We start from the raw sequence: 11,143 nt of genomic DNA on the forward strand, positions 1-11,143 counted from the left end.
AATGCAAGTTTGCTAAATTGTTTGCTAATTTTGGGCCAGTGTCATTAAAATATGTCTTTACAACAGAAGTGTTTAAATAAAGCCACAGATGCTAGACAAGACCCAAATCCCCCTCTGAACCCATATGTATTAGTACAACACATTGTTTTATGGTGTCAGAAGTGAAATTAAGTGTATCTACTGGCAGACGCATTTACAAGCAGCAACAAGTTACCCTTTAAAATCACTTTCACTTCAATCACACAACTTTCATTCTGCATTAGAGTTCAGTGCCAGGTGGGGCTTTCCACTCTGTCCTGGCAATTAAAATCCATTTACAGTGAGTATTAGTGCATTTTTTTTTTTTTTTTTTTTTACATGTATTTATTAATTTATATTAAGCCTGCACTAGCAATTAAATGCATTAATGTATACATGTGTTATTGTGTGCATAATGAGTGAGATGACATTTTCAAAATGATAATTATATTAAGAGCTGTTGTTACTATTGCTATATTTATTTGCTTGGCCAGTGTCGTTGTGAGTTTTGGTTCTTTTAGGCTGTAAAGACCATTGAAATAACTGAAATAATTTGGCGAAGTATGAACATGTAATGTGGTCAGGACCTGCCTGGAACTACGTTTGCTGAGAAACGTTCGTCAGCCAATCAGATTCAAGCATTCTACAGCCCCCCTAGTCATTTGTAAATGGGTCTGGTTTCCGGTCTCATCTGCTTCCAGATATTTGTAGCTGTACAAAACAGCTTACTTTGCATCACAGGAATAAATTACATTTTAAATAGACTCATCTAGAAAAAAATTATTTTAAATTTAAATAATATTTCATAAAATTAACGTTTTTACTATATTTTTGATCAAATAAATTCAGCCATGGTGAGCATAAGAGACTTCTTTCTAAAACAACATATATATACACACACACATATTAACACTGCTTATCTTTTGCCTTAAAGGTTAAAAATCACAGCCTCAAGCTCCCAGTCTGCCAATCAAATGGGGGCCATTCTGACTTTGGTGGAGCCGGTGGTTGTCATCAATAAACTTGGGACGTCCTTCTTTGAGATGGCCCTCACACAGACAGTGTATAACCACTCACTGAAGGCAACAGCAGGAGACAGCGATAAGGCACAGGCGTTATCCTCACACTTTCTTCTTATTCAGAGTGTGTTGTCTTCTGTGGCGGCCATGTTGTCCATTATACCACTGAGCCGTATGGCAGACCGTCATGGCCCTAAAGTCTTCCTGGTGGCCTCTCAAATGGGTTCGGTTTTGGGCATGTTCATGCTTGTCGTCTTCATGTACTGTGAGGTTCCTCTGGAGTTTCTGTACTTGGGTTCTTTGCTGCATGGTTTGAGCGGAGGCGGGCCGATGTTTTGGGCCGGGGTGGCTGCTCTGGCATCTCTCAGCTCAGAGCAGGGCAAACGCACTCTTAAACTCAACATCGTGGACTTCTGTTTTGGGATCGCAGGGGTCGTGGGAGGTCTTCTGTCTGGATATCTATACCAGATGGGACCATCAAGTCTCCTCCTGACAGCAATTCTGGTCAGCATTGTGGCATTACTGTACACTGTGTTTGTCCTTACTGACTCGAGACGTTTGCTATCCGAGAGCGAGCCGTTGCTGACTGAATCCGAAAGTGGGAAAATGATGGATCGAGTCTCTATAGGCATGCTGATGACAGCCATGATGTTGTTCATGCTAGGCGTGGTCGGGGCAGAAAATGTGCTGCAGCTCTATGTGCTAAAGCCCCCTCTGAGCTGGAACTCGGTTTGGGCCGGATATGGCAGGGCCGCCACCAGTGCCATGTATCTCAGTAGCTTCTTAGGGGTCCTGACTCTGTTCAGTGTGTTGGGAGACACAGCCCTCACTCTGCTGGGTATTGTGTCCAACTGTACTGGGATGGCAATCATGGCATTCGCTATAGAAAGCTGGGTCTACTTCCTGGGTGAGTTTGTTGTTGCCACGGACTTGGCAACACTTATTATTACATAAGCACAACTCATGAGAACGTCAACTTGCATGTTTTTTCGCAAATTTAGTCGCAGCAAACAGCGCAAACAACTGCATGAAATAAAACATACTGGCTGTATTAAACTTTTATTTGAGTAGCATATCTCAATAGAGATTGCTGAATTCCAACGTAGATGTTTGCTGGTGATTTCAGCTCATCTGCACTTTTTCTTTAATGTAGAGATAGTGTATGTGCATGGCTGCCAGGTTATATGTAATATTTTCATGATTAAAATGAACTGTTGAGTTTCTATCATTGATTCACATGTTCATCAATTTATCTCTTGTGAAGCTAGAAGTTGCACGTTTTGGAATAAACTAATTCATAATGAAGTCATTTTAACTTTAAACCATCATATCTGGCAAAAAACGAGTCCTCTCTCCATACTAATGCTTTGTCCAGTGAAAGGTTTTTGTATTTTTCTGCATGTGTTGTTTTAAACAGCTAGAGGAATCATGATGTTTGCCTGTGTTCCCATGCCAACACTTCGAGCCATGCTGTCCAAGAATCTGCATCCTCAACAATATGGTAAAGTTACAAAGGCATAGAAACAAAAACTTAAAATGTGCTTCATCAGAGTAAAAACCGTATAGTTGAGGTCATACTGCCTGTTATATGATACTTCATGAGAGTCCTCTGCTGTGTCTCTTGGCAGGGCGAGTTTTTGGGCTGCTACAGCTGGTTCTGGCTGTGACTGATCTCTTGTCTAATGTCTTTTTCACCTCGATTTACCCACTTACTCTCGGCTGGTTCAGTGGCTTCTGCTTCCTCCTCTCCTGTGTCATTAGTTACATCAGTGCCGTCCCTATCATGTACGTAAATCTGATGTTAAAAAAATAACAGCAAATGTTCTTTTTGTGGTTTCTTCTCAGATCATGCAGAGTTTACAGCTGCTAGTTTTGTTTTTCAGTTATCGAAGTGGCAGAGACTTGAGACTTGGATCCATCTGTGATGATGAACACTTACATTGAAATGTGTCTGTTCTTATTTTGATTCAGTACTATGGAGCTGCAAAAGCATTGCATTCCCTGCATTGCCCACAAAACCTTCATGTTCTCTCGCAAAAGTGTTGAATTCCCAGAGGACATTTTTAAGCTTTTGTTTTTGCTCGCAAAACCTTTGCAAGAGAATCTGAAACTCTGGCAAAAGAACACAACATTTTTGCAAGCGAAAGCAAAGTTTCTCAAGGTAACGCAAGAGATTTGCACGCAAATGCAAAAGCATGGATTTTTTTCCTTCTCTGACTAACTTTCCTTTAAGGACTCTGTATATTTCTATCAGATATATTCATATAACTATATCTATTGTCTGATTTCCACTAACTAATGCATAACATAAAATTTGATTGCACTAATACAAAGTGCAATACATAATAATATGACATCAAAGAATTGATGAAAGAACTAATGAAAGTATGATATAAAAGTCTGTCCAGCTTTCTTGCAGGAGACATAGTTGGGTAAAATAGGTTTTGTTTATGGTGGAAATAGCTTTCGGTCTTAAAATATTATTAGCATTTTAGGACTGGACACATGAAGTGTCAAATGTTTTTAGCAGCTCTGCATATGGTTTCTACTGTTACAGTGATTAATCTGTGTTTCTTGTATGTGTTATTTTTAATAAACCTACTTTAAAGAGCTTATTTTCCTTTGGTTATCTGCTCAGTCATGTTATTCTCTTTAGTGGGCTAATTTTGTAACAGCATGGGCAAGGGGTTCTGCAGTTCACTTTTTAAGTCTTTTTTAAAATTTCAGTTCAGAGTAGGGATACTTTTTTCAGTTTATAAGGATTCATCATTATTTGAACTTGCGTCTTCCACAGATCCAAACAGCAACAGACCTCACTGCTTATTGTTTGCTTTATTCAAAATGCAGATTTAGTCTGACATTATTGAGTCTGAAAGAGGAAGACATAACATTTAGTAAAGGAGATGCATGTTGATATGTTTTACCACCAGATCGTTTAATGTGTAGTGTCCAACAGCTGCCACGTGGTGTCCTCTAATCGTCAATACATGGCCTACTATGGCAAGCGGATTTGCAATAAAAACAATTTTTGGAATACTTTATTTTTAAGGGTTTTTCAAAAATAAACACAGAACAGACAAACAACACTGTCTCGGACCACACAAGCAGAGAAAAAAACCTATAATAATAATAATTAAATTATAATGATAATGACAATAAATATTTGGTTCAGTAGCCAAAAGTACAATAGTAAAAACCTACAAATCAATCAGTCAAGGTGCCCAGAAAGATGTACAGCTTTAGCCTCAGAGTAGCCACTAGGTAGCCATGAGAAGTTGCATCCTCTGCCAGCTTGCACCGGTCACACACTGGTAAAACAGAGGGGAAAATTTTATGCAGTTTGGTTTTAGTGTAATGCAAGCGGTAAAAAACTTTGAATTGGATCAGTTGGTGTCTGCTGTTTACTGAGCAGACCTGTATCGTAGCCAGACACTTATCCCACATATCGTCAGAGAGCTCCCAGGTCTTCCTCCTAGGCTGCTTTAAATCTCTTAGTATTGGCAGCTTTCAAATAAACAAACCAATCTGGAAATAAGATGCCTAGAATCATGAGGATTTAGAAAACATTAAAAAAAAACACATGGTTTTCAGTGAGTTGTTCGAAATTACTAACTTTGGGCTTTACATAATGGCTAATTTGTAGATGACGAAAGAAGTGTGCATGAGACAAATCAAATTTCTCTCTTAACTGGCTAAAGGATGCAAACCTTCCCTAAACATAAAGGTCTTTGATGGACTTTAAGCCCTTCTTCCTCCAGACAAAGTAAGTTCTATCAGTCCAGGGGGGTAAAAAAGATTGATTATAATAAATTGGCGTATGAATGGAGGTCTCTGGCAGGGACAAGACTTTTCTCACCTGATATAAATTTTAACTGATTTTTTTTTTAACACAAAGCTTAATTTATTCATCGCTGTAGGCCTATCCAACTTGGAGAACAACATGGCCGCTAAGGAAGTGCCAACAGCCAGGTTAGTCTAAAATGGTTTGAATAATGTTTTAGATCAGTGGTTCTCAATTCCACTCTGCATATTTTGCATGTCTCACTTTTTTTAACACATCTGATTCAGATCACCAGCTTGTTAGAAGAGAACTGTGTTCTGATTGACAGGGTCCCTCCCTACACAGTGTTCACTGCTCCCTACTCCCTGAGCAGGGGAAATCCGTTGAAGTTTACTTCACTTCAGAACTGCCTGCAGTGTCTTCACACAGACTAAACTTACTAGAGAAGTGTAAAGTGAGACATAATATACCCTTTGATTGGAACATATATGCTCCCTTCAAACTGGAATCATAGCGGAATATCCTGTGATGTCCACTTCGCTGGTCACTTACAGTCGAATAGAACAAAAGTCATTAGAGATACAGACAAAATGTGCAGAGCGGTAGTATGTGAGGACTGGAATTGAGAACCACTGTTTTAGATAATTACAATTGTATTTTAGTGAATCATAAATATAATTTTAATAGTCAGAATGATAATTTAATATATCTGCAATTCTAATTTAATAAAACGATCCAATCAGTTCCCGAAGGACAAACAAAGTGTGCAGTTTTATTTTCAGCCGTTTTCAGTTATGTCACAATGGGGAAAATAAAGTTTCATGACGACTTTAAATGAGATGAGACCAGAAAGAATTCTAAATATCTCTAGACGAGTTTTGACTAGATAAAAATCTGATTCAAGAAATCTACAACTTTATTTTGGTTAGAAATATGTTACTTTTGGATACATAAAAAGTATTTTTAACATCTTTAATGATTATTTGGAATTAATGATATCTTAAATTTAAAATATATCAAATGTAAACATATATAAGAGACATCTCAAATTTTGTTTTAGTATCTAGTGTCTAGTTGTCTAGTGAGAATTCAGTTAGAGATACAAAGCACAAATTCAAAACTCATTTATACACATCTGATTATTATTTATACTGTGTATTGAGACTAATGATACAAAATATAATAACAAATAACACTAAATATTCAAAATTCAAAAATAAAATATCTGGAATTTTGACTAGTCAAAACTAAATTAATGCTACTGGAGCCAAAGGCATTAAATGCTAAAACGGCTTGCCATATGCGTACTGCCTACCTATTTCCTCTAAAATTTCAGTGTCTACGTGAACTTCCGGTAGAGTATTCTCCGATAGAACAGTGTGGTAGTAGTTACCTCTTTCTGATATATTTCGATTTACTATCAACCACACACAAATGTAGATATTATTATATTATTCATAGCCTATATTACTAACCACGTTACCATTGTAGTATATTAAAATATAACGTTTTAGTAATGAGTTCAAAAACCTTTAAATACCTTCGGCGTGAAGGTGCATCGTCTCGCTATTGCTGTGTCCCGTTTTGTAAAATGTCCTCAAGGTTTAATTCTGTGATTAGTTTCCATAGTTTCCCTTTGAACAAAGAAACACGCAAAATGTGGCTTCACAATATCCGGCGTGAGGATTGTAAGGTCAGTCCTAACACAAGAGTCTGCAGTCGACACTTCAAGAGTGATGATTTTATTGAGCCCTCGACTCCCACGGCACGCAGACTGCTGAAGAAGGGCGCCGTGCCCACGCTGTTCCTGTGGAGCGACTCCACTTCAGCACCAAAGCGCACCGGGTTATGGAAGAAGAGACGCGTCTCCTCTCCTGTCAAAAAAGACCCCGTGCCTAAGTTGTTCCAGCATCAAGAGCACGATTATTGCTCATCTTCTGTCCAGGATGAGCTGGCTTTGGATCAGACCGAGGACCTCCGAAAGGAGGTCGCGCGCCTGAAGAGACGCGTGGCAGAGTTGGCTGTCCTTAAGAGATTTTGTTTGGGCCGATTTGCTGCATCTGACGATGACATACGGTTTTACACTAGGTGAGCTCTAAAACCTGTAGAATTTTTTTTATACATATTTTCAAAACAATTTCATACTCTTCTTAATGCATGTTAATTTAAGTTTAGTTTTCAAGTGATTGTATTGGATGTGCACTTGTAGTATACAATATAATATTAATAAAATAAAAGGCAACTTAAGTGTACTTGGAGAGGGCACACTTGTTTCTTAACTCAGGAACATATACAAAGTGTGCTTTGTAATCATGTCGTATTTTTACTTTAATTTACACTTCAAATCATTGTTTCATATATATATATATATATATATATATATATATATATATATATAATATATATATATATATATATATATATATATATATATATAAATTACATGGTTTAAAGAAGTGCTTTTAAAGAACTTTGCTTTTTTTCTTGCTTGTTTATTTACTTACTTTTTCTATTTTTCACTTGTTTCTCCCCATGAATATAGCCATGGTGTATAGACATGTATATTTAGTTTACCATAAATGCTTGTCAGTAAATGTTAACCATATTTCAAATACAATTTATTTACAACATTTATGAAATTATGTACAGTATGTACTCGAGTACTGCTTAAATGATCAGAAAAGCAACCTTAATTTATCTCATTGCGTTTAATATAAATTTTCAACTACAACACATTTTCATTTAATTGTAAATAACGTGCAAGTAACAAGTATTTACTAAACGTATTTAAGTTAAGTATGCTAAAATGTCCATTTTAAGCAAGGGTTTACAAGCCTTAAATTTTAGTGCACTCTGTAGCTTACAAAAAATAAGCCACATCTTGGTGGTTGCTCATCACATTTGTTGTTGTCCCGCATCTCTTGTAGATTTGCCACTTACAACCACTTGATGGCGTTCTGGAGACTCATCGAGCCTGCGTCCCACAGCATGGTTCGTCTGACCAGAGCCAGGGCAGCTACAGCCAGTGAAGCTGGATCATCAGGCAGTACATCTGTAAATAATTCATTTATCATTTATGATTACAGATTTTATGTGGGGGGAATAGGGAACTCATTTTTTTGGTATCAGTATTACTTTTGCTATATAAACAGACACATTATAAAGACACTTTTTCACAATTTTGTTCACAGTGTCAGTCCCTGCAGCCCATAGATGAGTTTTTCCTCTTCATGGTGCATCTCTCAGTTGGTCTAACAGAGAGAGATCTGGCCCACAGATTTAATATCCATCAGTCCTCCGTGAATCGAATCATTACAAGATGGGCCAATTTTCTCTACGCCATTCTTGGATCTGTGCGCATCTGGATGTCTGAGGAGGCGGTCAAGGCTCACATGCCAAAGGAGTTTCAGGACTATCCAGACACACATGTAGTGATTGACTGCATAGAGCTGCGTTGCCAGGTTTCATCCTCTCTCCTGCTTCAAGGTGAAGGGTCCCATTGCACCTACTTGGGGTTGATTGGCATGGCACCGCATGGTGCAGTCACTTTTGTGTCATCTGTGTATCCAGGATCTGTCAGTGACAAGGAGCTTCTGAAGCAGTCTGGGATTGTGTCACTCCTGAAACCTGAAATGGCCATTATGGTCAACAAAGGGTTTTTTATAGATGACTGTGTACCATGCAAAGTTTACCGGCCTGCCTATCTGTTAAAGAGGGAAAAGATGCCAGCTGATGAAGTGAGGGACACTCAGTCCATTGCTCGGCTGAGGGTCCACATTGAGGGTCTCATAGGCAGGGTTATGCAACACAAGTTGTTGGAAACGGTCATGCCTCTTTCTGACACTGGGACCATCAACCAGCTATATACTGTTGCTTGCCTCCTTATAAACTACCAGAATGGCCCGTTGTTAAAAGCCTGGGCAAATGATTAAAGGCTAGAAAAAACATTTACTGTTGGAGCATGGATCAGAGAGCTGTAAATGTAAATATATACATACAAATATACATCCAAGTATAAATAACTTTGGTACTATGTTTCTGTAAGCATGAAAATATAAATAACATTCTCAAATGATTCTATACAGTGCCACGATAATGTAAATGTACATATAAATAACTTTCAAAGTTATTTATGTTTACAGTGGTATACAGGAAAAGCTTTATGAAGTTGTTTATATGTTTACAAATAGATAAATGTAAAACATAACTTTTATACAATGTTTCTATAAACATGTAAATATAAATAACTTTGATAGTGTTTCTGTAAACAAATGACTTTATAATTTGCTTCCTCATAAACCACTGTAACGGAAACATGCAAATATAAATAATGTATGCACAGAACCACAGTGTAAAAGTTATTTATATTTACATGTTTGCAGCGGTGTGCAGGAAAACCTTTATCTATTTATGTTATAGAAGCATTGCATGGATAGAAAAATGAAATCATGTAAAGTATAGATAACTTTAAAGGTGTTTTTGTATACATAATGTTTACACTTAATAGAAATATGTAAATAACTTATGTACAGGAACATGGTATCATGTTTACAGTGGTGTATGGGAAAAGCTTTATAAAATTGTTTATAAAAACACTGGATCGAATAGGGAAATGTGAACATAAAATATAAATATACTTTTATAATGTTTCTATAAACATGTAAATAATAACTTTGTGTTTCTGTAAACATAACACCACTGTAAAGATAACGTGTAAATATAAATAACTGGTGTACAGAAAGACATTATTAAATTATTTATATTTGTTTACAGTGGTGTACAGGAAAAGCTTTATAAAGTTATTTATTTGTTTGCAGAAACGCTGCATCAATGTGAGTAAATGTAAAAACAAAGTCTATACAAAGTTAATGTTTCTACATGTTAATACAACATGTAAACATGTAAAAAACATATATTTAACTTTATAGTGTGTTTCCTTTATACCACTGTAATGGAAATATATAAATAACTTTGACAGTGTTTCTATAAACGTGTTGATAGTTGTTTTTTTAATTTCTAGGAAACTTGGCAGGTAGAAATATTAAAAAAAGAAATATGTCTCTAACAGACAGTTTTACACATTTTACTGTTTTTGTAGATGAGACTCATGTCATCCTGTGCATAAACCTAATCAAACCAATCTGATCCACATAAATGACAAACACTTGTACCCTATTGTACTTCAATTATTAATTATTTCCAATTCAGTGTTATTATTTACAAAACATAACATTTTGGAAACAACTTATGGTTATACTCTTTAACTCTGAAAGCTTCCCAAGTGTGGCTCTTCTGATCACTGGGCCTCTACTCTGGCCTATATTTACCTGGCCAGGTCACGTGATGCATTTGGTTGGCTACTTTGGAGACAATGAGTCTCAGTTTCTGTTGCAGCCCCCCATCTATTATTTAGCTTTAAGCAGGTGTGGCACAGGGAAAAAGTAATTTCCTGAGTGTGAAAACAGGTAATTATTGAGGATGATACCTAACTCCGAAGCTCTCCGTGTCCCGTAGTCCTTCTGGACAAGACATCTAAAGCTTGTAAACTCTTTAGTAGGTTTAAATTAAAACTGTTATTTTAGATCAAATCAGACATGCCATATCATCCAAAATTTCTACAAAAGAAACAAGTATCAGTTTTCATGGATACAACATGGTTTCACCAAACCAAAACTTGAACAGCGTGACATGACAGTAAAGAGCAGGTGGTCCCAAGAGACTCCGTCTCACTCCAGAGGCTCCGAGACATCAAGGAGATCATGGGGCCCTTGATGCCAGAGGCACTTAAATCTAACTGACAGCAATCCAACTAAAGTGTCTGATCAGGAGACTGTCTCTACAATGTGCAACAACAAAAAAGCACCAAAGACCAGTTATTCTGTCTGAAAAGCACAAGATGAAGTTCCTTCATCAACGCAAAACTTCACTCAACTCAAACACACACACACACAAACACACACACACATAAAAAAAAAAAAAAAACACACACAAAAATAAACACACACACACAAAAACATATAAATAATTCATTTTATGTTGTGGAAACTGCAATCAAGTCCCTAATCAGACGTAATGGATCTCTGCTACCACTGCAACCTGAAATATTCATCACAGAGACGTCTATTTGACGTCTGCAAGACATATTTTTTTTTAGAGTGTTTGCTCATCTGCAATATGTCTGTAGGAGGTTTTCTATCAGATGTCAAATAGACGTTTAGAAGATGTCTTTAAGATGTTTATGATTTAGACTGTATGTAAAGCTGACATCTTGGAGACGTCTATCAGATGTTTGTTCACAGCAGATGCTTTCCAGATGAAGCGATCT

The 11,143-nt window shown here is 36.9% G+C and overlaps 2 protein-coding genes and 1 long non-coding RNA gene across 4 annotated transcripts; 2 read left to right on the forward strand and 1 right to left on the reverse strand.

Moving 5' to 3' along the window:
* The first annotated feature begins 40 nt into the window (after window positions 1–40).
* LOC109062131 (thymic stromal cotransporter homolog) lies at window positions 41–3,629 on the forward strand. The gene is made up of 3 exons (XM_042767026.1): window positions 41–2,538; window positions 2,666–2,822; window positions 2,921–3,629. The coding sequence occupies exon 1, from the start codon at window positions 993–995 to the stop codon at window positions 1,989–1,991; it is 999 nt and encodes a 332-aa protein (XP_042622960.1). The 5' UTR covers window positions 41–992; the 3' UTR covers window positions 1,992–2,538; window positions 2,666–2,822; window positions 2,921–3,629.
* A 441-nt stretch (window positions 3,630–4,070) lies between these two features.
* LOC109062139 lies at window positions 4,071–6,490 on the reverse strand. Of its 2 annotated transcripts, none has more exons than XR_002013042.2 (3): window positions 6,359–6,490; window positions 4,452–4,562; window positions 4,071–4,345 (listed from the first exon to the last, which is right to left on the reverse strand). It is a non-coding gene; the product is annotated as an uncharacterized LOC109062139 (long non-coding RNA). The 2 variants fall into 2 exon arrangements; XR_006161215.1 differs by lacking the exon at window positions 6,359–6,490 and adding an exon at window positions 4,651–5,823.
* LOC109062138 lies at window positions 6,109–8,840 on the forward strand. Its single transcript, XM_019079224.2, has 3 exons — window positions 6,109–6,906; window positions 7,746–7,872; window positions 8,010–8,840. The coding sequence occupies exons 1-3, from the start codon at window positions 6,335–6,337 to the stop codon at window positions 8,748–8,750; spliced, it is 1,440 nt and encodes a 479-aa protein (XP_018934769.1). The 5' UTR covers window positions 6,109–6,334; the 3' UTR covers window positions 8,751–8,840.
* Window positions 8,841–11,143: the final 2,303 nt, after the last annotated feature.

Source organism: Cyprinus carpio, chromosome A11 (genome assembly GCF_018340385.1).
Source record: "Cyprinus carpio isolate SPL01 chromosome A11, ASM1834038v1, whole genome shotgun sequence".
Taxonomy (NCBI): Eukaryota; Metazoa; Chordata; class Actinopteri; order Cypriniformes; family Cyprinidae; genus Cyprinus; species Cyprinus carpio.